General features: G+C 40.9%; 2 protein-coding genes across 2 annotated transcripts; one reads left to right on the top strand and one right to left on the bottom strand.

Moving 5' to 3' along the window:
- Positions 1 to 9038: 9038 nt before the first annotated feature.
- Positions 9039 to 18600, bottom strand: SETD4 (SET domain containing 4). Its single transcript, XM_053456849.1, has 11 exons — positions 18405 to 18600; positions 17839 to 17941; positions 16915 to 17010; positions 14936 to 14973; positions 14489 to 14577; positions 13788 to 14217; positions 12725 to 12899; positions 12372 to 12453; positions 12040 to 12120; positions 11349 to 11472; positions 9039 to 9280 (listed from the first exon to the last, which is right to left on the bottom strand). The coding sequence occupies exons 2-11, from the start codon at positions 17909 to 17911 to the stop codon at positions 9143 to 9145; spliced, it is 1326 nt and encodes a 441-aa protein (XP_053312824.1). The 5' UTR covers positions 17912 to 17941; positions 18405 to 18600; the 3' UTR covers positions 9039 to 9142.
- A 2557-nt stretch (positions 18601 to 21157) lies between these two features.
- Positions 21158 to 24867, top strand: LOC128472772 (carbonyl reductase [NADPH] 1-like). The gene is made up of 3 exons (XM_053454719.1): positions 21158 to 21494; positions 23739 to 23846; positions 24166 to 24867. Exons 1-3 carry the CDS (start codon positions 21206 to 21208, stop codon positions 24600 to 24602), a joined length of 834 nt encoding a protein of 277 aa, XP_053310694.1. The 5' UTR covers positions 21158 to 21205; the 3' UTR covers positions 24603 to 24867.
- The last annotated feature ends 1879 nt before the right edge of the window (positions 24868 to 26746 follow it).

The following is a 26746-nucleotide window of genomic DNA, read 5'->3' as shown; positions in this document are numbered from 1 at the left end:
ACATGGAACAGCCTCCCATCAGAAGTGGTAGAGGGTAATATAGTGAGGGACTTTAAATATGCATGGGATAAGCATTAAGCTATCCTGAATCTAAGATAAGACTGATTAAGACCCGAGTCTTACATCAGGAAAAATAAGAAGACTAGATGGGTGGAATGGTTCTTTTCTGCTTTCTATAAACTAAAAAGTAAAAAAAAAATGTTATTAAACAATTATTTTAGAGTTCATGAAGAGGGATTTTCTTCCACATGCTGGGGTTACTTCACAGAGATTTTGTAAATACATCTGAAATTTAACTTCCTATAAGTAAGTCTTTCGGGGAGGAATAAGTACCTTCATGTTAAAGAATGCAGACATACATCATGTCTACAAGTACAATAAAAAAAAAAAAAGATCAAATGTAATATTTTTCTTTCAACGCAGACAACTGCTTTGAGATTTTCCACCCAGACAGCCTTGAATATCGCCTGCAGCATTTGCCAATTACTTCTGACAAATACCATTTGCTGGTGAGCGACGCAAAAAGCTGGAGGGAGAAAAAAAAAAAATTCAGCGTGAGATGGCCCGATAAAAGGAATTTTGTTTGTCGGCTGAGAAATTACTGTAAGTTTTGTGTTCACAAGACAGGATTTATGCCGTTACTGACGTCCTTCCATGTGACTACGCTCAGAAAAGCAGGACAGTGCGAAGCATTCATTCCCATGAAGGCCGATAATGCGTTCATTTTCCTTAATAACAAGAAAGGCGGTATTATTTTTCGTGACATGTAAATACATTGTAGTTATCATATAAATAGGATTTATTTAGACATAAAATGTTTGGTGTATAGAGTCAAACTTATCATGCGAATAAAGTCTTTATAAGTTATGGTTATTACTCGTCTTTATTAAATGCCTCCCAAGTGTCCCTCTTTCCTCCCCTGATCTCCCACATCCCACCGTCCGTCCCTTCACTCTCCTGCTCCTTACAGGATACCAGAGATCTCTCCGGGTTTGACCTGGAGTCTTCTCGCAAAGCTCTGCTTCCCCGGATCTCCGGCTCATTTTCTTCATTGTCTCAGTGGGAAAGCAGCTTTGGCCACACCCGCTCCTTGCCCACTTTCTGCCTACGCTCCGCCCACTTCCTTCCAACTAAAATCTGTCTGGGCCTAGCTCCACCCCTGCAGAACTCCACTCCTCCCCAGAAGAAGCAGGTATCCAGGCAGCTGACTCATGGGCATTCCCGGGTATGTTTATCTATTTATCCATCTAATTAGAATATTATATACTAATTATTATGTTAATGATTTACATCTGTGGTTGGAATAAAAGAAAAGAGGATAAGTTTTGCAATTCATTTTAGACAGCAGAGGGTTAATGCACTCTGAGGTCTGTGGTTTGGTGTCATTTTAGCTATAATTAGTTAATAATTCGTTTTTTTGTGGATTATGTGAGATTACGTTTGGATCCCCGGACGCTCCTGCTAACAGTTATTAGACCAACAGAGCAAGTGTCGAAAAATGGCGACTTTTGACCTCAGTTATATTCTGTATAAACCACTAATAAAGGGGTCAGCGTTTTTGTGTCGGTTATGGGGGCCGGTTATACATCCCAACTGGGGAACAGTAACAGAGCCTTAAATAACCTTCAGGATAATATTTATTCTTCAGCAACTAAAACAAAGCAAGATTTCAGCGCTTACCCAGCGCATGGGTAACCCATATATATATATATATATATATATATATATATATATATATATATATATATATATATATATAATGATATATATATATATAATGATATATATATATATATAATGATATATATATATATATATATATATATATATATATATATATAAGGCATAAATATTGGGGATTCCGTCACACTATCTGGCCATATACAAGTTTCTGGGTTTGAGATTCATTTGGTAATTTTTCTTGGATCGGCCTAAAGGTTGAATGCCTCTAAAAAATGTCTCAAAATTCTGGAAACCGCACCAGGCGAGTGCTGATGTAACCGATGATGTTTTTGAAGCCTAACTTCGATACTTTTATTAATAGTATCAGATAAAAATACATTTTCCACAGTATTGCTCTGTTTTATTTTTAAATGTTTCTAGTTTTTTTAATGATATAATGTTTTCAGGAAGCTGCATATTAGTCATTTGTATGAGTTCTTACTAGACTTGTGCATTCGTCTTCGGGCGAACATGGAAACGAACACGAAGAGTGCGTTTTCGTGTTCGTTCCGAAGACACGCCGAAGAGAAGACGGCGGCGGTAAAACGTAGGCGAAGACGAAGACACACACCACGAAGATCTTCGTGATTGTCTTCGTCTTCGTCTACCATTCCCCCCCCTTCATCTTACCTTGTCTTGTCTTGGCGGCATCGCAGCAGTTCCCGGAAGTGGAAATCCGCAGGTTCGCCGTCACGGGTTACAGGGCAGTGCGAATGAGCCTATTGGTCGCCTACAGGGACCTCCTCTGGCATCAACCAATTGGTTGATGCCAGAGAAAGACCCTGCAGGTGACCAATAGGCTCACTCGCACGGTCTTTGTAGCCCCTGACAGCGAACCTATGGATTTCCGCTCCCGTTAACCCCTTCGATGCTGCGTTATCTAACGCAGCATCGAAGGGGTTAACGGGAGCGGAAATCCATAGGTTAAAGGGCCGTGCAAGCGACCAATAGGCTCACTTGCATGGCCCCTTAACCCTTTAAAAAAGTTAACCCCTAACTAATTGAACAGGGAGGGAGACCAGTGGCATCGGCAGTGCCGATGCCACTGGTCTCCCTCCCTGTTCAATTAGTTAAATGTCCGTACGAGCGACTTTATTGGTCGCTCGTACGGACATTTAACCCGACACGGACTAACTAATTGAACAGGGAGGGAGACCAGTGACATCGGTCTCCCTCCCTGTTCAATTAGTTAAAGACCAGTGGCATCGGCAGGGCAAGTTGCAGCTGCAACTTACCCTGCCGATGCCACTGGTCTCCCTCTCTGTACAGAGTTAAATGTCCGTACGAGCGACTTTATTGGTCGCTCGTACGGACATTTAATTAATTGAACAGGGAGGGAGACCAGTGGGATGTGCCGGGTAAATTGTAGCATTGGGGTTTTAAAAGTCTGCACGAGCGACCAACAGAGTCGCTCGTGCAGACTTTTAAAATCCCAATGCTGCAACTTACCCAGCAGATCCCGCTGGTCTCCCTGTTCTATCAGTTAATAAATGATAGAACAGGGAGACCAGCGGGATCTGCCGAACAATTACGGCACCAGGAGTATAACAGTCTGTACGAGCGACCCTATTGGTCGCCAGCAGGGGGCTCGTCTGCCATCAACCAATGGCAGACGAGCCCCCTGCTGACGACCAATAGAGTTGCTCATACGGACATTTAAACTCCTGGCGCCAGAGCGGCTTTAACTCCGTTTTAACCCCTTAACCGGGGAAAACGAAGAAAACCCGAGCACGAAGAGCCCCCTGGTGCCCAAGTCTAGTTCTTACTCCGTTATCTTAGTCCAACCTACTAGACAAACACTTATAATACTGCTCTTTGTTAAACAACGGAAAGGCTCCATCGTAATCACCCAGTCAGAACTAATGAAAGTCTATAAAATCACGGACTTCATTAGCATTGCCGTAAAGCATCAGCTCGGTTTGGTGTTTGAGCAGGAAAATCACCCAAAATATCACATGACTGACAGCAATGGCCGCCTCCAGGCCTGCAGATAAAAGGTGTTTATTGAGATAACAATTAGATAAAACCAGTCAATGCCGACCTACTTTACTGTATACAGCACTGGGGGGTTATTACTGTATACAGTGCTGGGGTTTATGTTACTGTATATAGCGCTAGCTGGTTATATTACTGTTTATAGCGCTAGCTGGTTATATTACTGTATACAGTGCTGGGGTTTATATTACTTTATATAGTGCTGGGGTTTATATTACTGTATATAGCGCTAGCTGGTTATATTACTGTATACAGTGCTGGGGTTTATATTACTGTATATAGCGCTGGGGTTATATTACTGTATATAGCGCTAGCTGGTTATATTACTGTATACAGCACTGGGGTTTATATTACTGTATACAGTGCTGGGGTTTATATTACTGTATATAGCGCTGGGGTTATATTACTGTATATAGCGCTAGCTGGTTATATTACTGTATACAGCACTGGGGTTATGCTCAAGAAGAAAATAGTTTTTCTGTAGGACGTTCTCGTGAAAGAACTTTATTTTTTAAAGTTTTTTGACCACTACACCCCATCCCCCTTTAACTCCAGCAAGAGATGATGCTTGCCTATGCAACCCAAAACTTACTTAATACTATTTTTGTTTTCGGACTCCAGGCCTCGAGGGCCACAAACAGACCAGCGATTGGATAAATCATTGCTTCCAACTCAAGTGATTTAATTAGTTCAAACCATTTTGACTGAACGGCCATTGCACATGATGGGATATCCACAAAAGCCGGCCTGGATCTGCCCCTCGAGGCCTGTGCTTCTTCATTGTCCGCCATAGAATTTACTTTTTTGGGGGTTCTGCCCTGAAAAATACCTAGAAGGTCCAACCAATTGAAGACCATCCAACTGAATAACTGGACAAAACATTATTAGATCATTTTTTCTGTTTAATAACACTCTATCCCATCACATCACCCAACCCTTACCCCGCCATACGAGGGCCGCACATGGCCCATACTTGCTGACACCTCATTAGGTTAATAAATGGATCCCGTAGTCTGTATATACAGCTGTACGCGAGGTGTCGGGTCCCAACGTGTCTGATCACAGCCAGAGCGATTTAGTCTGGGTGTGATTTATTTACCACATAAACTCTTGTCCCTTCAACCACAATTGTCTAAAACAGACCACCCATTGTCACGTTCCTTTCACTCCGAGGAATTGGGAAAGTCACCTTAAGGCATTCACCAAACAAAAAGGAATTATGATATTGAAAGATGATTTTGACTCCAAGACGCGCCGTATGTTACAGTAACAAAGAGTAGATTACATGTATCCACCGCCCAGTGTCAGAGGTAAGGCCATGCAACTCAACTTGGAGGTAGGTGACCCTAACTTAAAGGGAAAAAATTCAATTTAATGGGAGTAAAATCTAAATTAAAATAAATATGCACATATAAATATAAAAAAATTAATTAATTGTATCTATATAAAAAATATATATGTATAAATATAAAAAATATAATTGTATGCATATATATATATATAATTATAGATGTATAAATATAAAAATAAAATTGTGTTCGGGAAAAAAAAGAAAAAAAAATCCATTTAATGGGAGAATAATGTAAATTAAAACCTTTACATCTAGGCAAAATATTTAACAAAACCAGTATTTTTTCCAATAAATGTATTTAAAAAAAAAAAAAAAAAAAATCTTCAGCCTCCCTGGGAACCGCTAATCTTCCACCGGTCCTGTTACTTGCGCAGACAGCATGCATGCGCAGTTCGTGTTTCAACAGCATTTAAATCTGAATCTAATCAAATTTGGTTCATATAATAATATAATTGTCATGTCTGCCCCTTTTAGGTACCTTTAAATGTATTAACCCTTGCTTTGGAAGTATTGACCACTCACTGACCGTTCAATTGGTTGCTTGGGTGATAATAGCACTTTTCAAACACCAAAATTAGTATATTAGATATTATTCATATATTATTATATCCGCATATCTCTAAAGTACTGGGGGTGCCTTTAAATGTTAACGATATCACTCTTGCAAATACATGGGGGGGGTTGGGTTTCTGCAGAAGTCCCTTTACGTATACTAAACTAAATATAGTATAATACTATATTAAATGATGTCATCTGACGAGTGGTCCCTTTAAATTTTCTGCAGAAGGATACTAAATGGTAAAATGTGTAAGAGATCACCTGCGGATTTTGAAGGGCAAAAGATGATGCGGTGTTAATACACTTACATTATTATTACATCATCTACAACTAACTGTTTAGTAGATAAACACCTACATCTTCAACCAACTCAAACAAACACCCGTTTTCTTTCCAAGCTCTACTCAACTCATGCCACGTAAATTATTTTCTTTTCGTGACAATGTCCCTTTAAGTAATAAAATGTACATTTTTTTAGAACATTTAAAAAAAAAAAAAAAAAAAAAGTAAAAACTGTTCTTGGCGGCAATCTTCCTCACTTCTATTAAAAAAAAACCTTTTTAAAGATGAAAAGATCTTGTAAAAAAGGAAAGATGTGATAATACAGATCAAAAGACAAACCTGACACATTAGCAGCCAACAATGCAGAAGGAGAGGAGAGAAAATAAGAGGTCAGAGATGACATCATTATTATTATTTATTGTTTTATATAGCGCCAACAAATTCCGTAGAGCTGTACAATGGGCATGGAGCGGAACTCACAGGGTCACAAACCACTTTACAATACCCGATTTCATGCTTTAGCACCCAGAAGACAAGATACGTTGACATACCTCCCAAGTATCCCACTTCTGGGGGGACAGTCCCCCCATCTTAATAATCAGGATTATGTTATCGTGGCATTCTGGTGGTAAAAGCTGAGCTGCAATGAGGGGTCTTGGCACTTGGGGCAAGTTGGAGGTCCTGTCCATCGCAACGTCACATCTTCTTCCGGAATCAGAATGGGGTGCAAGGACATTGCCGCTCAAAAGCACCCCTCAACTTTCTATTAGTTGCTATGGCAACAGCACTCAGTTTACCACTTTGCACTTTATCCATGTGGGATATTTTGAGATCTGTGGCTCATTACTGTTTCATAAGGTCCATTTTTGTAACCATTTAGTTGTTACATTTAGGCAGTAACAACTAATATCTCATAGTTAGGTTTTTAAAGAGTTAATATGGCAGATTTTTTAAATATAGAATTTAATACACTTCTGCCAGTATGGGTCCAAAACAATCCTGCTCTGTAACTTCTTCCAAATCTTACCTTTTATGGTTCGATTTAGCTAATAAACCAAAGTAAAGGTGCTTGCATATTAAAATACACAATATATAAGTAATGAAGGGGGCTGTTTTGCAGAAGCATTATCCCCACCCCCACCCCCAGTCCCAGCAACTACCAGTGGTTAACTCTGTATTAACTCTGTGAACGCTGAGGGCCAGGGTCTATTCAGAATCCCCACGTGCATGAGCGTCAAGTGCGCACATTAATTTCAATAGGAGCATTTTCCAACCACTGATCGGCTGCAGCCAATGTTGGACCACGGTGGAGGAGTGCATCTGCAGCAACAAGGCTGCAGCTTCTAGGTCAGGTAGCGACCTCAATTGATTTAAGCCCAACACAATTGGGATTGTCTGAATTTCTGCTCTTACAGTAGAAGAGCAGCACCTAGTGGGCACTGTCTGTAATTACACCCGGTTAATATGGACTTCAGCTTGTATCTGATGATACATTGTCATACCGCTACCAGATCATGACTTCCCATACCCATGAATCAACAGCCCTAATTTATACTCACATTCTACCAGTTCATATAAAAAAATGCAATATTACTCGGTACTAATGTTTACTGGTTTTAGAGTAGATTTTCTGGTGAACTCTCTAATAAGCAAATACATGCTACAAGATCTGTCATTTTATTCCTTCCTCTTAAAGGTTTAACCGAATAAGAAAAACAACACCGAAAGTTCTTCCAGTTATTATCAATAATCTAATCAGTTCCTCCTTTTGAGTCACATGACAAGAGCGCATTCTACAGCGCCGTGGAATATGATGGCACTATATATATATATATATATATAATACCGTATATATAATATATATAATAATTATTTAGAAACAGAGCCTCCGATGCCCCAAGGAAAACTCAGACGTCGGCAAAACAGTAGCAGCGTCCTATCAGCCCTCACCTTCCATCAGACAGGGACTAAGCTACCGAATTCTGCCAAACAAATGCTTACTCACGCCACAGCCCTCTGTGAAATACGGGAACGTTTGGCATGGTTTATTATGAACCTGACATCATGGGAAGCCCTTGAATGTTTGCTACATATTTTATAATGTGTGAGCCATTTCCTCTCATTACTGCTCATAAATTCCTACAGTTCAAAGGTTGCGCAATACATGTGCGGGAAAGGAGAGGGCAGAAGGAAGGGCTGCAGCGACACCTAGAGGACAAGTGGAGATATGACAGGGATGGTGATACATATTAAGGAGTCAAGTTTTATCCGTGAATTGCTGGTAAACCAGGAATTCTACAAAAAAATAACCCATTGAATGCCAAAGGGATACACAATCAGTGACGGATCCAGGACTGTGTGTATTGCCTTTTTTTATGCATTGGACATAGCGACCGCGCGGTGAGGTCTAGGGCAGCACCCAACATAAATACACCACAATATCAAGGAGGCAGAGTGGCAAATAGAGGGTTAAAAGGAATATCAGGGAGGCAGAGTGGCATATAGGGGGTTAAAAGGAATGCCAGGGAGGCAGAGTGGCATATAGGAGTGTATAAGGCATATCTGGGAGGCAGAGTACCATATAGGGGGTATAAGGCATACCTGGGGGGGCAGATGTGCATAACTGGGGGCAGGTTGACAAGGAAAAGGAGATAAAAATCATAGTTTTTATTGAATATGAAAAAATAGTTTACACGTGAATATTTACTAGTAAAACTTTTTTCTTATAGGGTAGTCTTATATTGAGACTTTTGCTTTTTTTTCCCTAAATGAATATGCAAATTTTTTGGGGGGGTCGTCTTATAATCGAGCAAATACGGTATTTTTAATGCACTGAATAAAAGCTGGTTCTGATCTTATATATAAAACAATTAGCTTCTAAAATAAAAGACACTAAGAATGTATGTATGTATATATACACTAATGTTCAAAAGTTTGGGGTCACTTTGCTGTTTTAATGGAAAACAAGTAGATTTCTAGCTGTAACATAATAAAGGACCCCAAACATTTGAACGTTAGCGTATAGGTATATATATATACACATACACACACACACACACATATATACTTGCATACATAACAATAAAATGAAATATTATTGAGCTATAACATTTCTTTTTTTTTTTTTTTTTCTTTTTTTTAGTTATTGTTGCTCTTTTGGTTCACATGCATAAAACCTGTTCAGACAAACGCACAAAGGCCATAAGATGCTATTTAGTAACCTAATTAACTTCTTTATTCATCGCCCACGTGGTTTACATTCTGTAGGATGTTTGCTGAGGTTTGGAGAATTTTCAGTTCCTCTGTCCTCAAAGCCTCTACCAAAGCCAGGTGATCTTCTAACATTTGATTCTTACACTTTAAAAACGAAATCTGGAGGGGAATAAATAAACAAATTTACGCGTTATACACTTTGCAACATGTCTATTTCCTTGTGTCAGCATGTTTTATTAGATAATCAGTTTTTTTTTCCATTTAATTGACCTTAAAGCAGGTTAAAGAGGCGGCTACCTCTGGACTCACAAAGAGTCATTCTTTAGCACTCAGGAGAGAAATACCCATTTTGGAGGAAATCTCTGAGGGACCATGGCTAGAAAAATTGCCCTTCCCTCTGGGCATGTGTCAGCATGTTTAATATATTGTTGGAATTTAAGGATAACCTCCACAAGCTTCCATACCCACATGGAACATAGAAACCCAATGGGATTGGACCACTGTGCTTAAAATATCATTTTTTGTTAAAAACATATAAAGGCACTTGCCTGATCTATTAACAACCGATATTAACAGGAGAGGTACGGGTCTATTGCAGTCTATTGGTATTACCCACTAATACATAATGCTGGTGTACAAATGCAGATTTTAGAATAGAAATAAATGCACAACCACTAGCCCTAACCCCACTTACAATTTGTGGATTAAAGGAATCTTTTGTGGAAGTTAACACATTTTATTTGGTCACAGGTCTCTTCTACACATGGAAACTAACAAACATACCAAGCAAAAGTTAGGTATGCAAGTCAATGAACCGCAACACAGACTTTAGGGTTTGACCTCAGGGGTCCCATTTACTGAGCTTCTGTGATCAGGGCAGCAAGTACACAGTTCCATCGCAGTGTCAATTCAAGAGATGTAGAAAGGGCAGAAGGAGGCACATGAGAAGGGATATGGGGGGGGCAGCCAAAAGTGGGGAGGCAAAATTAAAGAGTGATGTGGGTAACGGGGTATATTCCTACACCAGGCACAATGTATTGTATTCTGTGAGCTTCTCTACATTCACTGGCATTGGGGAGTGTAATTGAGGCAATAAAATGGATCAAAGGATAAAGGTGAGGATAATTTGGGATAGAAGAGGGATAAGTATATCCCAGTAAAAAAATAATAATAAAGTGCCTCTGTTAGCTTGCTTTGATTAAGACCTACCAGTGTGTTCCACTTAGGTCGATTGAGGTTAATCTTGCCCAAAACAACCGGATTTAGGAGGACTGTATCATACTCAACGATGTGTTTTGGTTATTAAACTCCTAAAAGTTTACAGTAAATAGTTGGCTCCTTATAGGTGAGGATTGGCAAACTCAAGTGCTTAAAAACAGCCAAGTGTTGGACAAACTGCGCTAATCTAATACACTACAAGTCTAGTGAGATAAAAATCTAAATAAAATGGGGTGCACAGTGGGATTGTGCAGTTGTAGACCTACAGATATATTATCGCTCTCTGTTACAAGATAGGCCTTTTGTCTATATTTTTAAAAACAAATCCAGAAAGGTATTCTAATCCAAGGAGTGCACTATTTGACCCCCCTTTACAATTTGAAATGTAAAAACACTTTCAACCACTCTTGAGCTCTCTCTCACACACTCACTCACACTCACACTCTCTACCTACTCTATCCGCTTCCCTGTCCCTGCCTCCTTCCCTGCAGCACCGCTTTTTCTCTTGCCTCTTCTTCTTTCTTCAAACGCTACTCCCCTTGTCTATTTTTCTTTCATCCGTTTCTCTGTGAACTTGGCCTCCCGGAGCCCTTCTGCAAAAGGATGGAGGCTCTGGGCACATCCTCTCCCCCAATTAGAGGAACCAAAGAGATGATGTCCACCTGGCTTTGTCCTTTTGCAGAAGTTCCCTGAGAGGCCAGACTAACGAAGACACGAGTGGAAGCGAAAGTAGACAGAAAACAAGAGGCAAGAGAAGCGGAGCTCCGGGAAAGGCAGCAGGGCACAGAAACGGTCGTCAAAGAAGGTATTTACACAATTTAACGTATAAACCTTTTTTCTATTTTCATTAGAACCCTGTGATACCCTCATACCCAGCAAACATTCTGAGCTCCGACAAAGGAGGAACATCACGGGGGAAAGAGGTCCCTCATACCTTAAAGAGGTATACACATCACTATAAAAGTCCAGTATCACACCCTTAAAAGCTTTATGCGGATTGCGGACCCACCTCTTTCAGTTTGTTGGTGGTCTCATCCAGCATGTGAAAGCAGATCTTTTTAACAAGTTCCTTTCCATTGTGTTCATTGGACTTGGAAACTACATTTCCCAGAAGCACCTTCTTCCAGCTCATGCTAAATTGAAATAATAAGTGGTTGTTATTATTATCATTATAATGTGGCATGGTGCGTTCCGACTCAAAAAGCTAGGGAATGCTTCAGTTGTCAGAGGTATTAACGTGGTTAATGGTTGTTAACTTTTACTGTCCCACTTTCTGTTTGTGCTTCGTAAATACATGTGACGAACAAACAAGAAAAAATACCATACAGCCTTAAAGGGGATCTCCCACCATCCTGCCCATTTTTTGTTTAATAAAGCATAAAGTACATAATGGTTCACCTTAAATCTTAAATCATTCATTTCACCCAACTTTATGTTTAGCCTGAATACCCACCTACCCATTATCCTCATTGTCTCGTGTAGCTCAGAAGAGTGCAGCGGTGGCGTCGTACACAACATAGCGCGCAACGTAACCGCCCAAGTATTTTAGTTCCCTAGTAGGACGGTGTTAGATGAAGCACACCTAATGCTTTACTTAGAGAACATACTGGGCAGGGTGATGAGGGTCCCCCTTTAATGGACAGACCCCTAGAGACTACAACGAAGGATAATCCGTTCCCAGTAAGGAATAAATCACGTACAATTCCTCTCGACCAAGGCTCAGTAACTTAACGGCTGTCAGCAGCTTCCAGGAGGGTCCGTCCATTCCGAATGTTAAATTCCTGGGGGGAAAATGAATATGTTACACTCTTAGTGGGACAGTTGGCAGGGGTCCTTGTTAAATAATTTTATTCACAAGCTTTTTACATTTTTTACACGGAATTCCATTAAAGGATACATCTGAAGCCACGTCTAGCATAGCTAATAATGCAATACTGTAATAACATTTACACTCGGCGATTGATCCGGATGCAAAGAATATATAATAATCACGAGATTGGCTAAAAAGAAAAACAACGAAAGAATGACTTACTCCAGAAAGCCATTCTCCCTCAAAAGTGACCACTTCTTCTTAAGCTGTTGGTCTTTGCAAGATAAAAATTGAAGGATGATATCTAAAACAAAAAACATAAAATCAGCATTTTTGAGAGCATGAAAAAGGGATAATATTCGCTAAATATAGATCATTAACAAAGTCCAGACTTTAACTGGTAATGATCACTGGGATCTGTGCTCTGTGGGAAAACGATCTGCATGCGTTCCAAAACCCGCTGTTGTTGCCCGTATCCCCCACGATGATGAGGTGGTCTGGAATGGAAGCTGTAGTACGGCTGGAGATTTAATCTGTTGGACGTGTGTAAGGCTCCTGGTATTTCAGGTACTCGCCTTTTGTCACATAAACACTTTGGTGAGGATTGCCGGCCGCCACAAAGCCGTACTCCAGGAGGAGCCGCTGGTTATCGTGAGGTCCGTAGCAAATAAAAACTTGGTCGTGTTTCCTGCAGCGAACCTTAGTCCTGATCTCGTAACACCGACTCTTTGCATTAAACGCGGCTTCTACCTTTTAGGGAGAAACGAGGACAAACAGAAGACAGCAATGCATGTGAAGGCTTTATTTTTGTAATGTTCTAAATATCTAGGTAAACATTTTTACTGCATCTAAATAAGACAGACCAAACACGACACAATTTCATAGACCAGTCCCTGTTTTCAGCCCCTTTTTACATATAACCTGTAAATAGGCAATCATTAAATACATACATATATATATATATACATACATATATATATATACATACATACATATATATACATACATACATATATATACATACATACATACATATATATATATACATACATATATATATATACATATATATATATATATACATACATATATATATATACATATATATATATATATATATATATATATATATATATATATATATATATATATATATATATATATATATATATATATATATATATATATATATATATATCACTTAAGACAATAAATGAAAGCCCTTACTGTGTAGCTGCCCTCGTCCTCAATGGTCCAACGGGAGGGCTTCCCATATATGTATAGAAATGTGTTTGGCTGAATAAATCTCCTGGTGGGTGGGCAGAATCCCTATATGATTTTTTTTTTTGGGGGGGGGACATCTTAAAATTTAAAGTGATTTAAAGTAATATAAATTTAAGTGACCAAAGAGCAAATACATAATAACCGGCTAAAATGTTGCACGTGAGACAATTCTTCCACATTTGTGCCAAAAATTGGTTTCCATAAAGGACTGAGTTATCATTTTTGACCCATTGACCTGAGAATTACTCCATTTTTGGAGGACTTGGCCCACACTGGAAACAGTTAAGTCAGGCTATCCATGAAGATACAGACACGCCATTTAGTGGTTGCCTTTCAAAGCCACGGTCATCTTACCTGCACGTTTGGGCTGTGATTCAAGAGGTCTAGGTATGGCGCCAGCGCATATACGTCTTGTTCGGCGGAGAAGCAGTCTCTCTGGGGATGGTTCATATACACAGTCCTGGTATTCACCGTACACCAAGCCCACCAGAAGGCGTCATACGTCAGGATGTTTTCTACGTTTTCATGAAATAAAGATTGCAACGACTTGAAGAACGGCGCCGACGAGACATACAGATCGTAAATCTCAGCCCTTTGATCCAAAGCTTTCTGCTTCGCAGGTTCCGGAAGAAACGTCACGACTTCTGGATCCCAGTAAGCCGGGCAGCTGTAGGTTTTGGGCAACAATGCCAGGTATGGCTTCCACAGAGAACGGTCGCCGGCATGACGCTCTGCGACGAGGAACGTGCACAAAGCCAACAAAGGGGATACCGGGGGACTCCATCTGGAAATTGAGAGTATAAATGTTCATTTTGCATATACGCAAGCTGCAAAAAGTATCGGTGTTTATTAGTTTAAATACTGAAAGAAAAAATATATATATTCTTGTATATAAAATCTGTGCTCAGCATCTTCGTTACATGTTTTTATTCCAATTAATTATTCCACAATTTCAAAGAATATCGACATTTTTAATATGTTGTTTTTTTTTATTACACGCCATGAAAGGAATCAGCAACATTCCAGCGGCAATGTAATATTTTTTAACTACTCACGCTCTGATATATTTCCCGAGATAGCTTTGCAGGACAGTGTCTGTTGTGATCAGACATTTTTCTGGCAAAGAAATGATCAGTTCACCAGGCTTTAAAAAAACAAAAAAAAAAACAAAGAAAAAATGAATAAGATGTGATTATACTAAAACAAAGCAACTAATGAGCAGAGCCCGGCTCGTCCTGGTAGCTCAGCAATCCGTAATATCAGGATACAGGTTATCGGCTGAATTCGGGAGGGAATAGTCCGGATTTCCTACCAAGTTCAACTGAATCTGCACCTCTCTGCCACACGGCAGGGTCCAAGCTGCCGAGGGATCCTCCCGAACGTTCTGACGGGGACACCGAGTATAAACCGATGTGTGTTTGGAGGACAATTACAACGCGGGGGTTCAAGGAGAAGAAAGCAAACGAGTTAAAGGGAGAAGAATGAACCCTGTAACAACGTACCTGCAGGGACTGCGTGGTGGCCAGTCCTCTCCCCGTGTCTGTAAAACAGATGGGGTCATGAGAGCAGCAACTAATACGATCCGGATTTAAGATTTCAGAAAGAACATCCTCCCAATATCACGAATGAATGGATACTGAGCAGATAGATAGAATTCTCAGATTCTTGGATAAAGATGGGGGCTGACGTTCCTATGCAGACCCCTGTAGTAAAAACCGCAGCTCGCGGCAGAGCACTCACTTCCTCAGGTTTTTACCTGCGCTGTACTTGGAATTCTCTACTTGTTCTTTCAGACTTTACCCTACTTATTCTAACATTAAACACTTGCTGAAACGCCACCTGTTCAGGGAAGCTTACAATCTACACTGACGATTCTGAAAAGAAACCATCTATTCGCTCCACTTTCAAGACATCCCAACCACTAACTTCTCCACATCACCCTCCTACAACCAAATCATCCCAAGCAACCACTCTCCTTGTCTCATTCCCCCTTAACCTGCTAATAGATTGTAAGCTCATACTGCAGGGCTCTCTTTTCCTTCTGCGTCAGTATGCTGTAACGTGTGTTGTTATTGTCACCTCTCATGGCCCTTGTTGTACTCTACGGAATCCGCAGGCCCTCTATAAATAGCGTATTTGCTCGATTATAAGACGAACCCCCCCAACATTTGAATATTAATTTAGGAAAAAAAGAAAAGGCCTGAATATAAGACTACCCTATAGGAAAAATGTTTTACTAGTAAATATTAATTCATGTCAACGATTACCGTATTTGCTCGATTATAAGACGACCCTGATTATAAGACGACCCCCCCAAAATCTGAATATTAACTTATGAAAAAAAAGAAAAAGCCTGAATATAAGACAACCCTATAGGAAAAAAGTTTTACCAGTAAATGTTAGTTCATGTAAACTATGTGAACAATTGTTTGTTAATAAAAGCTATGATTGAGAAAAATATTTTGTTTTTATTTATTTATTTATTTTTTTCAACCTGCCCCCCCAGTTATGCACATCTGCCCCCAGGCTTGCCACCCTGCCCCAGAAATGCCTTCTACCCCATATATGCCACTGTGCCCCATGATATGCCTTTTAACCCTCTAAATGCCACTGTGCCCCATGATATGCCTTTTGACCCCCTATGTGCCACTCTGCCTCCAGAAATGCCTTATACCCCTATATGCCACTCTGGCATTTAGGGGGTTAAAAGGCATATTATGGGGCAGAGTGGCATATAGGGAGGTAAAAGGCATTTCAGGAGGCAGAGTGGCGTTAAAGGGGTTAAAAGGCATTTCACAGGGCACTCTGCCTCCAGAAATGCCTTACACCCCCCATTTAACACTTCCTCCCTCCTCCAAACTTACCGGTGCTTCTGAGTTGGGGGGGGCGCATAACACAGGAGGATCCAGGTCCCCTGCATCTGAGCCCCCGGTGCTTAGTCTGGGCAGCATGTAGAGCTCCACGCGAATCGCGTAGAGCTCTACACGCTGCCCGGACTAAGCACCGGGGACTCAGAAGCACCGGTAAGTTAGAGGGGGGGGGCATAACACAGGAGGATCCAGGTCCCCTGCATCGCTGCGGAGGATCTGGATCTTAGTCTCATAATCAGACCTATTTGAGGTCTGATTATAAGACGACCCTGATTATAAGACGAGGGGTATTTTTCAGAGCATTTGCTCTGGAAAAAAACTCATCTTATAATCGAGCAAATACGGTATTCTATATTTAATAAAAACTATGATTGAGAAAAATGATCTTATTTGTTTTTATTTCCTTTTATTTGTCAACCTGCCAGCAGCAGCGGAGGTTATCATAGAGGAGGATCCGGTTCCCCTGCAGCGCTGCGAGGGATCTGGATCTTATTCTTAAAGTCAGACTTCTATTTGAGGTCTGATTATAAGACGGCCTTGAATATAAGACGAACAAATATGGTAATAACGATTATAGAATAACATAACATAGTGTCACCCGTAAGCCTCACCTGGGAATTCCACGGGCCTCAAGCGTCTGTCTCCAAATCCTCTCTTTCTCAGCCACCGACGCAGCTGTATGTATTCATCCTCGCAGCTGCGATTCACTAAAGGAGAGTTCAAATTAGACGTCTACCGAGAAACAAATGGCAGGAGCGACCCGAGGTGGCAACGGTGGCTAACACTAGATTGCAAATCCCTTACGAAAAATTACTCCAGTTTTATCTGAAGTAATACTGCAGTTTTTTGGACATGAAAAACTGCAATACTGCACTTTTACTGCAGTTTTTTTTTATATTGCAAACCTACAGTTGTACTTCAATGTACTGCAGCTTTATTGCATTTGCACTTCCTTACAAAAATAACTGCAGTAAAACTGCAGTACAGTGAAGTACAAATGCAGTAAAAGTGCAGCAAAACTGCAGTAAAAGTGCAGTATTGCAGTTTTTTCATGTCCAAAAAAACTGCAGTATTTTTTCATAAGGGTATCGATGTAAATATACAGGGACCACTTAATTAAGGGAAGCTTAGGTCTGAAACATTATGGTCCGCAAGCTTTGAAGACGCCGATAATATTGCTTCCACTGGTACAGCACTGATTGCGCAATAACAACGCAGACATAAACGTAACGTCTGATTTCACTGCCCGCTGGTTGGGCTCGCTTGCTTTGCATCGCTGCAGCCATGTTTTCTGGCAGGTGTTAATAAAATAGGGTATAGATCCAAACAGATCTAGAGCAGCTTCCCATCATAAGTGGTAAAGTAAGGGAATATAAACATGCACGGTACAGACATAGAGCTATCCTGAATCTAAGATGAAACCAAGGATTGATTAAAGTCTTTGAGTCGTTCAAAGACAAGGAGAAAGTCCTCAGTATTTCCACTTACGGACGCGTTATATAGCGATACAAAATAACCCATTACTGCCTGATTACCATTGCTGGATCCGGGTACTTTCTCCTTTTTCTTCTTTCTCTGTCGACCGGTCCGACCACACTTCAGTCTCATAGTTTTTTCCCTTCAGCCTGGTCTCAGTGCCTTAAAGTACACCACAAATACCTATTAAAGACTGCGACGTGTAACACGGGACACACATGAAGCTAGTAGGGACATGCAGATAATACTAGTTTTGATAAAGAGTATATTGTTTTAGGGGTTTAGAACTGTATTGAAATAGAAAATGTGAATAAATATGATTTCCAGGTAATACAAATATGGGTTTTTTTAAAATAAAAAGATACATTTATTTGCAATTATGTTAGAAATAAATGAATTAAATGGAGTAATTTTTTTATTTAATGTTAATTCACTAAACGTCTCAACAAACCAAGATTAGAGAACATTTCTGACTTATCTCCACATCTACAGTCAGCTAGTAACACGTTATTCGTTTCACCCCAATTCTCATATATATATATATATATAACTACACGTATAATTATATACGAATGCAGCTGTTTATCACGGTAATTCACGCCCTCGGACATATATCTACACATACCTCCACCCCGGGGCAAATCACAGAACGCAATAAATAAACTCCCCCATTGGGGTAAATGGAGGCGATCACATTGGAAATAGATCGCGATCTGCAGATCCTGAGATATTTTTATGTCATTTCCCAGCAGCCCAATAGCGCCTGAACACACATGTGGAGCACAGAGCCTTCACTTCCGGGAATCCGGGTCACTAAGCCGCTCCCCCCGATTTGATTGGTTCTCGCTTAGTGACATCACTGGGATGTAACTGTTTGCTTGTAGGGAGTGTGGGGGCTGCAGCTGCTGTTTACCCCACAGTGTTGTGTAATGATTGTAATTTTGTCACGAGAGACAGATAATAATAATAATAATAATAATAATAATAATAATAATAATAATAACAATAATAATAATAATTAATATTATTATTAAGCGCCAATAATTTTTGCAGCTTCTTACAATCCCTACTTTCAAAGGGTCTGATAAAACTAGAACTAACAGACTAAGATGATCCGATACACTAGGTAAAGAAGACTTGGCTCGCAAGCTTACAATCTACAGGGGATATCCATACCCTTTCACATAAGACACTCAGTAATTCGAGCGCACACACACATTACATTATATTGATTTATATAGCGCCAGCACACATATATAACCGTACTCATGGAATACAGCAGTAGCATTACATATATATGCCATTTGATCTTTATTCCAAGGATACCGCGGATAAGAAAAGCGATACACAAACAGCAAAAAACACCATAAAAATATAATCTCTTTACATTTTAGCTTCTCTCCTGCTGGTGAAGAACTACAGCTCCCATGGTCCCCATCCAGCCTTTGTCAGGCACATGTACTGACAAAGCATCATGGGAGTTGTAGTACGGCACCTGGAGAAATGGTCCCATGTTTTACTGGTTAAGATGAAAAGGCTTATAAGGCTGGGATGCAAGCAGAGATGCACAAAGTGTGGAATGTATCCTTATACCATCTTCTTTTCTCCTGGACTGGGCCACACATCCCACATACTACATGAGACAGCACTTTATATGTGCTGGTCAGTAACATGTGAAATATGTGTCCTGCTGATGCATAATAATAATATTAATAATAATAATATTTTTTTTCCCATTAAAAGTCACATGGCAGCTCTTTCTGAATATAGTAAAATCAACCACAAATGGAGTCTGCCCCACTTATTTATGGCGCTTGGCAAGGCGAGTGGTCTTCAGGCATAAACATCATATAAAATCTATAAATTCTGGTGTATGCGCTAGCTCCAAAACAAATAAAGGCTACAGAGTATAAAAATAATACATTTAATAGATGCTTATCAAAACGGTGTATATCCCTCACCAGGTTCAATTCTATTTTAAATGTGGGGCATTCACAGAGTCATCATGACTCTGCAATTTGGTTCGCGGGTAAAATAGAATTGAACCTGGTGAGGAATATACACAGTTTTGGATTAAATCCAGGCGCAGTGTACTGAATCCGGCCGTACTATACTGTATATACTCCGCAGAGCAGCTCTTAAAGGTTACAGTGTCCATATTATTGAACCAGCTCTAAAAATCCTCTGAAGAAGCCCCTTGAGGGCAAAACGTGTCCCGTCACTGGCATTTGTGTATGTTTTTGCAAGTTGATTGTATATTATATCAATTGCTTTTTATATGTTCAATTATATATTTTAAATAGTGACGCAATTAGCATTTATTAAATATATTATGTAAAAATATATTATGTAAAAATAATACATTTAATAGATGCTTATCAAAACGGTGTATATCCCTCACCAGGTTCAATTCTATTTTAAATGTGGGGCATTCACAGAGTCATCATGACTCTGCAATCTGGGTCGCGGGAAAAATAGAATTGAACCTGGTGAGGAATATACACAGTTTTTAACTAAATCCAGGCCCACTATACTGAATCTGGCCGTACTATACTGTTTATACTTCGCAAAGCAGCTCTTAAAGGTTACAGTGTCCATATCATTAAGCCAGCTCTAAAAATCCTCTGAAGAAGCCCCTTGAGGGCAAAACGTGTCCCGTCACTGGCATTTGTGTATGTTTTTGCAAGTTGATTGTATATTATATCAATTGATTTTTATATGTTCAATTATATATTTTAAATAGTGACGCAATTAGCATTTATTAAATATATTATTTTTATACTCTGTTTTTGTGTTTCAGAGCTAGCGCATGCACTAGAATTTATAGATTTTGTATATTTTTCTTTTTGGTACTTAGGTATTTAGGGATCACTACCAACTGGTAGTATTGCAGCAGTTCCTCTATTGCTGTAAGGCTAGAGGAAGCTCATGGCCAGGGTCCTCAGCTCCTGTTGTGTATGTATGTGTAAATGTATATATATATACCGGTATTATGTATTTGTTAACCATCCCATCTTCTGTTTCTGTATGCCATCTTCTGATGTTATATATTAATTGTTATGTCTTGTCTACCCTTTGTACAGCGCTGTGGAATCTGATGGCGTTATATAAAACAATAAATAATAATAATACAGTACTGTATATACATACAGCTATGGGTGCAATCATTTTGTGACTGTAACAATGTAGCAGAAAACCGGTCATAATACTTTTTAACCAGCAGGTGGCGCCCCACGTTCTTATCTAAAATGAACAAGTGGGAGGGTGGGCAGGTCTTTGCCTCTGACTGCTCTCCCCGCCCTCACGGGGAGGAGCGTTTAATACCCGCCCCCTTGCCTTTATATAACCAGTTGATTGCTGGTTGCAGGACTCATCGCTGGTCAGCAGGCTTTAGTTGTTGTCAGTCAGGCGCTCCTAGGGATCAGAATGGCTGGTGTAAGGGTTGCAGTAGTCACAGGGGGCAATAAGGGGGTGGGTCTGGCGGTAGTCAGGGCTTTATGTAAGCAGTTTAAGGGAGATGTGTATCTGACAGCCAGGGACCCCAAGCTGGGGCAAGAAGCTGTCAAGGCCCTGCAGGAGAAGGAAGGGTTGTCCCCTCACTTCCACCAGCTGGACATCAATGACCTGCAGAGTATCCGGGCTCTCAGGGACTTCCTGAAGCAGAAGTACGGAGGGCTGGATGTGCTCATCAACAATGCCGGCATTGCATTTAAAAGTGAGTGAGGGGCCCTACGAGCCTGGGCAAGACCTATATACTGGGCAGCATGCTAAGTGTCAATATAGTGTGCTGGTGTATAAGGGGTTAACCAGTGGATTGGAGGCAGCATGCAGAGGGTTAATACTGCTATGTATTTTTCTTAAAATTCATACTTTTTACTTATACTTCAAATGTAAGCCCCCCCCCCACACCAATTCTTTGTTTAGATTTAATTTACTGTAGATCCCTTATGGCCTCATTGAAATTTAACTCTAAATACAACAATAATGATAAAATATAAATATCGCATCATCATCCTCCTTAGCGCTGTGCAGCGGGTAACCGGGGTGTAACGGGTAAACGGGGTGTAACAATGTGTTGCATAACAATTTGAACTTACAAAGTTGGCAGGAGAGTTGCAGTTTTTATTAATGACCTTATTTTACATTCTGAAGGGACAACCCTATTCAACCTTTGCTCCAGGAATATCTCGCGTAGCCCTGCATAATGCATAGGTAAGTGAGATTGAATTATGCATTATACAGGGCCTTGCAGACACATTTTCCAGAAATGTACCTTTATAACCCTCGGTGAGTTCTGGGAATTGAAATCCCAAATCCTGTTTGGGGACGGGGTGGAGCCTTTGCTGTGGTGCATAACATACATGTGTGTAGTCACATCTGGCACGCCAGGATAGTCCTGGAGCACATAAGATGTAGCGGCTGCAACCATCATCAATCGACCGCTGGCCTTAAAGTCCAGCCCCGAGTCATTGTGATGATTTTACCTACTGCTGGCACTTCCACCGGGGCTTCTGTGATGGAGTGCTGGCGTCACATGACCTTCCGGTGCTCGGTCATAGAAGCCCCGGTGTTGGTGCCACCCGATTGCCCCCACCAGACACCAAGGAGTCAGAAGCACTGGCAAATGTTATGGGGGGGCATAAGGCTTTTCTGGAGGCAGATTATCGGTAACATTTGGCTGATTTAGTAATATATACGGAAAATCGTCCCTTGAAAACTGCATTTTGTGTTTACTCGGGTTGTCTAATGTTAAAAAATTGGTTTGATCTGCAACATTTAAATGTGACGAATACGAACAAATAGAAGAAATAGAGAAGGCAAATACTTTTTTTGCAGCTCAGCCACTGGCCGGAAATGCCCAGCCACGCACCACGCGAGTCTAAGGTAATTTGCGGCCCCGCGTACGTCATCGGACGGCCCCTGGCCATAAAGGCATGGGTTGGCATTTTGGCGTCAGGAAGGAGAACTGGAAATCGGTCGATATGGGGGTTTTGCTGCCTTCTTTATCATCAATGTGATTGAACTTGGTATACTTCACAACTTAAACTTTTTTTTTTTTTTTTTTTTTGCCTCCCAAACAAAATGTACTTTTGTGTTGCATAAATGCAAACAAATATAACTTTAAAATGTTGCTTGGATTTTTTCATGCTTCACAACGAAAGCACAGATTCATCTGTAATTCCTACAGCAACCGGTATTTCTTGTCTTCTCTGATTGTAGAATCAAAGGAGACAAATCTCCCCACAATGGCATCTAAAAAATGTACATATAGCAGCCGTAAGTTTAAATGGCTGTGAACCTGAACCTCCGCAAGTTTTATGCACATTGGCCATAGGTTCTGCTTGGATAGCCCTAAGAAGAAACCCGGGATTAATGCCCCTTGTGGCCATTTGTGGAATAACATCAGTCTATCGGCCATAGGCTGGGGCTCATATGGCACATTATTATCTTTTCTTTATATAGCGTCGGCAATTTACGCAGTGCTTAATACAATACATATATGACAAGACGAGAATTGACAGACTAAGACAAACCAATACATTAGGTAGAGAGAGCCCGGCTCACAAGCTTACAATTTGTTGCGCTGAAAACGGCACAGTGGAAAGTGGAAGATGTCAGTGGGAGCCCTAGATGAAGTCAAATAGCCATTTCCACGGAGCCGGCTCAGAGGGCTAACAGCCTTGTTCTAGAATGTTTGTTCATTTTGTTTGAAACAAACCAACTGCATCCCTGTATTCCAATAAGAACGTTTGAGTGCTTTGCTTTTTATAACAAATGAGATCGTTGTGTCCTCGATGATTAAGGTGGAGAGAACTGTATCACTTGGCAATGTTTTATGCTTTGTACTCATAACCTGATCCGGAGACTGTTTGGACAGCCTTCACCGGATCTGCACACTGTATCTCTATGATGTGGCTGGTGGAACCTTCTAATAACCCCCGTATCTTTATGTTGATAGCTGCTGACACCACCCCATTCGGCATCCAAGCTGAAGTCACCATGAAAACCAACTTCTTTGCGACTAGAGACGCATGCAATGAATTGCTGCCGCTGATCAAGCCGCACGGTAGGTGCTTTATTACGGGGAGTGTGATAACAGGTGGTAGAGATCTCACAGAGAGGTTCTGCTCGGACTTCAGGCCTGTGAGATCAAAATTGTTTGAGATTATCTCCTGGTCACAATGTAACTTGTTTGTAAGAGTTATACACATATATGCCATGGTTTGTAACTGATTGGGTTTTTCCCCTCTCATTGCTGTCTCTAGAGTGTCCGAGAGGGTTCACAAAAACAATTGATTTGTTTAAGGTTCTTCTTTATGCTAGAGCTTAATGTTTTATCTTCTAGAGGAACACCATTAGTAACTGCTTGTCTTCTGATTCAACAGGGAGAGTCGTCAATGTATCCAGCATGGTTAGCTTCAGTTCCTTAGGCCGCTGCAGCCCGAAGCTACAGGAGGTGTTCCGAAGTGACTCTATCACAGAGGAGGAACTGGTGAAGCTCATGGAGAAGTTTGTAGAAGAAGCCAAGCAAGATATCCACCAAAAAGAAGGCTGGCCAAACTCTGCTTATGGAGTGTCCAAAATCGGAGTGACTGTGCTGTCAAGGATCCAGGCCAGGCTCTTAAGTGAGACAAGAAAAGAAGATGGAATTTTGCTAAATGCCTGCTGTCCAGGGTGGGTGAGGACCGATATGGCTGGTCCTAATGCCACCAAGTCGCCAGACGAAGGTGCGGAGACACCAGTGTATCTGGCTCTGCTTCCACCAGATGTAACTTCACCTCACGGGGAGCTGGTTAGTGAGAAGAAAGTAGTGAAATGGTAACATCTACCAAAAAAATCTATCACAGAGCCTTTCGATTGTGCCTAGCCGCCAGGAGGCTGTCGGGTTACCCATGTGCAGCCTGCAAAAAGCACATTGGCCCTTCCTTTTTAGAATGCTTGGTGATTATTGTGGTTCTGCACCAACTGGACGGTTTCTAATAAAATGCCTCTATGTTAAAATATAACAGCACTTGTTGTTAAGCTAGTTTTTATATTTTATTTAGAAATTAATTCATTTGCTTCTGAATAAATATAATCTGTTCGGACTTGTGCTTGCTCGGTATTTGTCACGCTGGACGGTGTCGTTGATAAAACCAGTATCGGACATTAGCCTTCAAGTTGCCAGATACACTCACACGCTAACGTGGGTGACAATGCACAGGATTAGATGTAATGTAAGGGAGTTTTACTGAGTGGGTGGTAGATAAGTAAAACAGCCTCCCTGTAGGGTTGACAACAGCGGGGGGATTTTCACATGCATGGGAGAGGCATAAAGCTATCCGGAATCAGATGAGACCAAGGTCCGAGTCTTTACTGCAGGAGAAATAGGCAGTCTAGACGGGCCGTCTGATTCTGTGTTTCTTTTCCACTGTGTTTGCTGTCTGAGCTGGGGGGTGTATATTGTGCATAGAGGGTAATTCAGTTATTGGGGGAGATGTGATCCCCTCAGCAGGTTAATAAACAATGGGGCTTGTCACGGACAGGGCTATCGGCCGAGCCGCGACATGGGAGTACGGGCGTAACAAGGGTCAAACGGCAACCAGACTCCTGGCGCGTTTGGTCACTTTCCCCGCAGGGCACCAAGCAACCACCACCAACCCCAACCAGTCACCCCAAAACTCCCAGTGTAAAACACGCTGCCACCACCAAGAACTTTAAAACCGGGCGTCTTAGGTTACCCAAAAACAATCTGACTGCGATAACTACACAATCCCCAAACTGATATTTATATAGTTAACCGCTTAGTAACGTGACATATCTATATGTATACAAAAGGCTATCTCCAGGCTGAATTCGATTAGAGAACAAAGACAGAACTGATTAAAAATGTTTAATCTGAGCATAAAATGGGTCACAGTGCTGTTATACAAAAATGCATATAAAAAGAGACATAGACTTAGACAATAGTACAAGTACAAAACAGTAGAAAATAAAAGGGACAAAACCGTATCATACCATACTTCCTTGGAGCCTTGATGTTGTCTCTGTGATGGTAAAAACAGGCTCTCCCTCCATTACCAATTGCCCACCTTTTTATTCCCCCCCCCAAGACCGCCCTTTTCCTGTTACCTGAGCAAGGTGATGGGAGTAGGGGGTTCAGAACTATGACCTTCTGAAGGCGGGGTTATATCTTCTCAACTTTGGTCTGGGATCAGAAAATATGTAATATGACGCTGGCTGAGCTTGGCATAATTATGACACCAGGATCATCATAATTCTCCAGTCCTAGTGATCATTTTCATACCAAACTCCACACCTGTATCAGTTAGCACAAGAACACATTCGCATAACACTTGTTATGGTCAGGCCTGCATGGCGTGTTTGGTCTCCCTGAAACCAGCACATCACAGGCATAAGGATGCAATGTACGATAGGGCCCAAAGGTTATGTACTCATCGTATTTTGGACATTATACATTTAATAATTGTACCCTGTGTCTATTGATACCCTGTCTCCACACCCCAGGGAGATGTAGCCAGCATGTCTGGCCCTTCACTCTTCCACAGGAATCCCTTCCTGTCCAAGGTGACAATACCCAGCATGGGGTAATCAAGTTTTATTTTGGGTTCTGGCTCCAAAAGGAAAGGTGTGAACAAATGTTACTGGACTTAGCCTCAAATCCCTTAACCCATTCAGTACCAAGCTCCAGTTACTCATGCCGTGGCATGACAGGGCTCCATTCATATAATTCATGTGCAACACTTTTGTAAATACAATACAATGCAATGTCTAATCACAGTTTTACACTGATTTAGCATCTGTGCTGACCCTGTCTCTTTAACAGTGTAAACCGTGTAATCACGATGACTTGGCATAAAACAGGACTCCAGCTGCCACTGCGCGCATGCAAGAGTCCTGATGGACCATGAAAAATAATATTCTGCGCTGTATAAAGTATACCCGGATGAGCTGCATGCGCCTGTA

This window comes from Spea bombifrons, chromosome 2 (genome assembly GCF_027358695.1).
Source record: "Spea bombifrons isolate aSpeBom1 chromosome 2, aSpeBom1.2.pri, whole genome shotgun sequence".
NCBI classification, from domain to species: domain Eukaryota; kingdom Metazoa; phylum Chordata; class Amphibia; order Anura; family Pelobatidae; genus Spea; species Spea bombifrons.
Note: the sequence above shows the minus strand (reverse complement) of the source record. Positions and strands in the feature narration are given on the sequence as shown.

Bases quoted from the DNA above. Each gene is read 5' to 3' on its own strand.
- SETD4 (XM_053456849.1), bottom strand. From the start codon at position 17,911: ATGAGACTGAAGTGTGGTCGGACCGGTCGACAGAGAAAGAAGAAAAAG. The intron at 17,011-17,838 runs GTAATCAGGCAG...ACTCTCCTTTAG, and splicing joins AGTACCCGGATCCAGCAATG to TGAATCGCAGCTGCGAGGAT. The intron at 12,900-13,787 runs GTAAGATGACCG...TCTCCCTAAAAG, and splicing joins ATCACAGCCCAAACGTGCAG to GTAGAAGCCGCGTTTAATGC.
- LOC128472772 (XM_053454719.1), top strand. From the start codon at position 21,206: ATGGCTGGTGTAAGGGTTGCAGTAGTCACAGGGGGCAATAAGGGGGTG. The intron at 21,495-23,738 runs GTGAGTGAGGGG...TTATGTTGATAG, and splicing joins TGCCGGCATTGCATTTAAAA to CTGCTGACACCACCCCATTC. The intron at 23,847-24,165 runs GTAGGTGCTTTA...CTGATTCAACAG, and splicing joins GCCGCTGATCAAGCCGCACG to GGAGAGTCGTCAATGTATCC.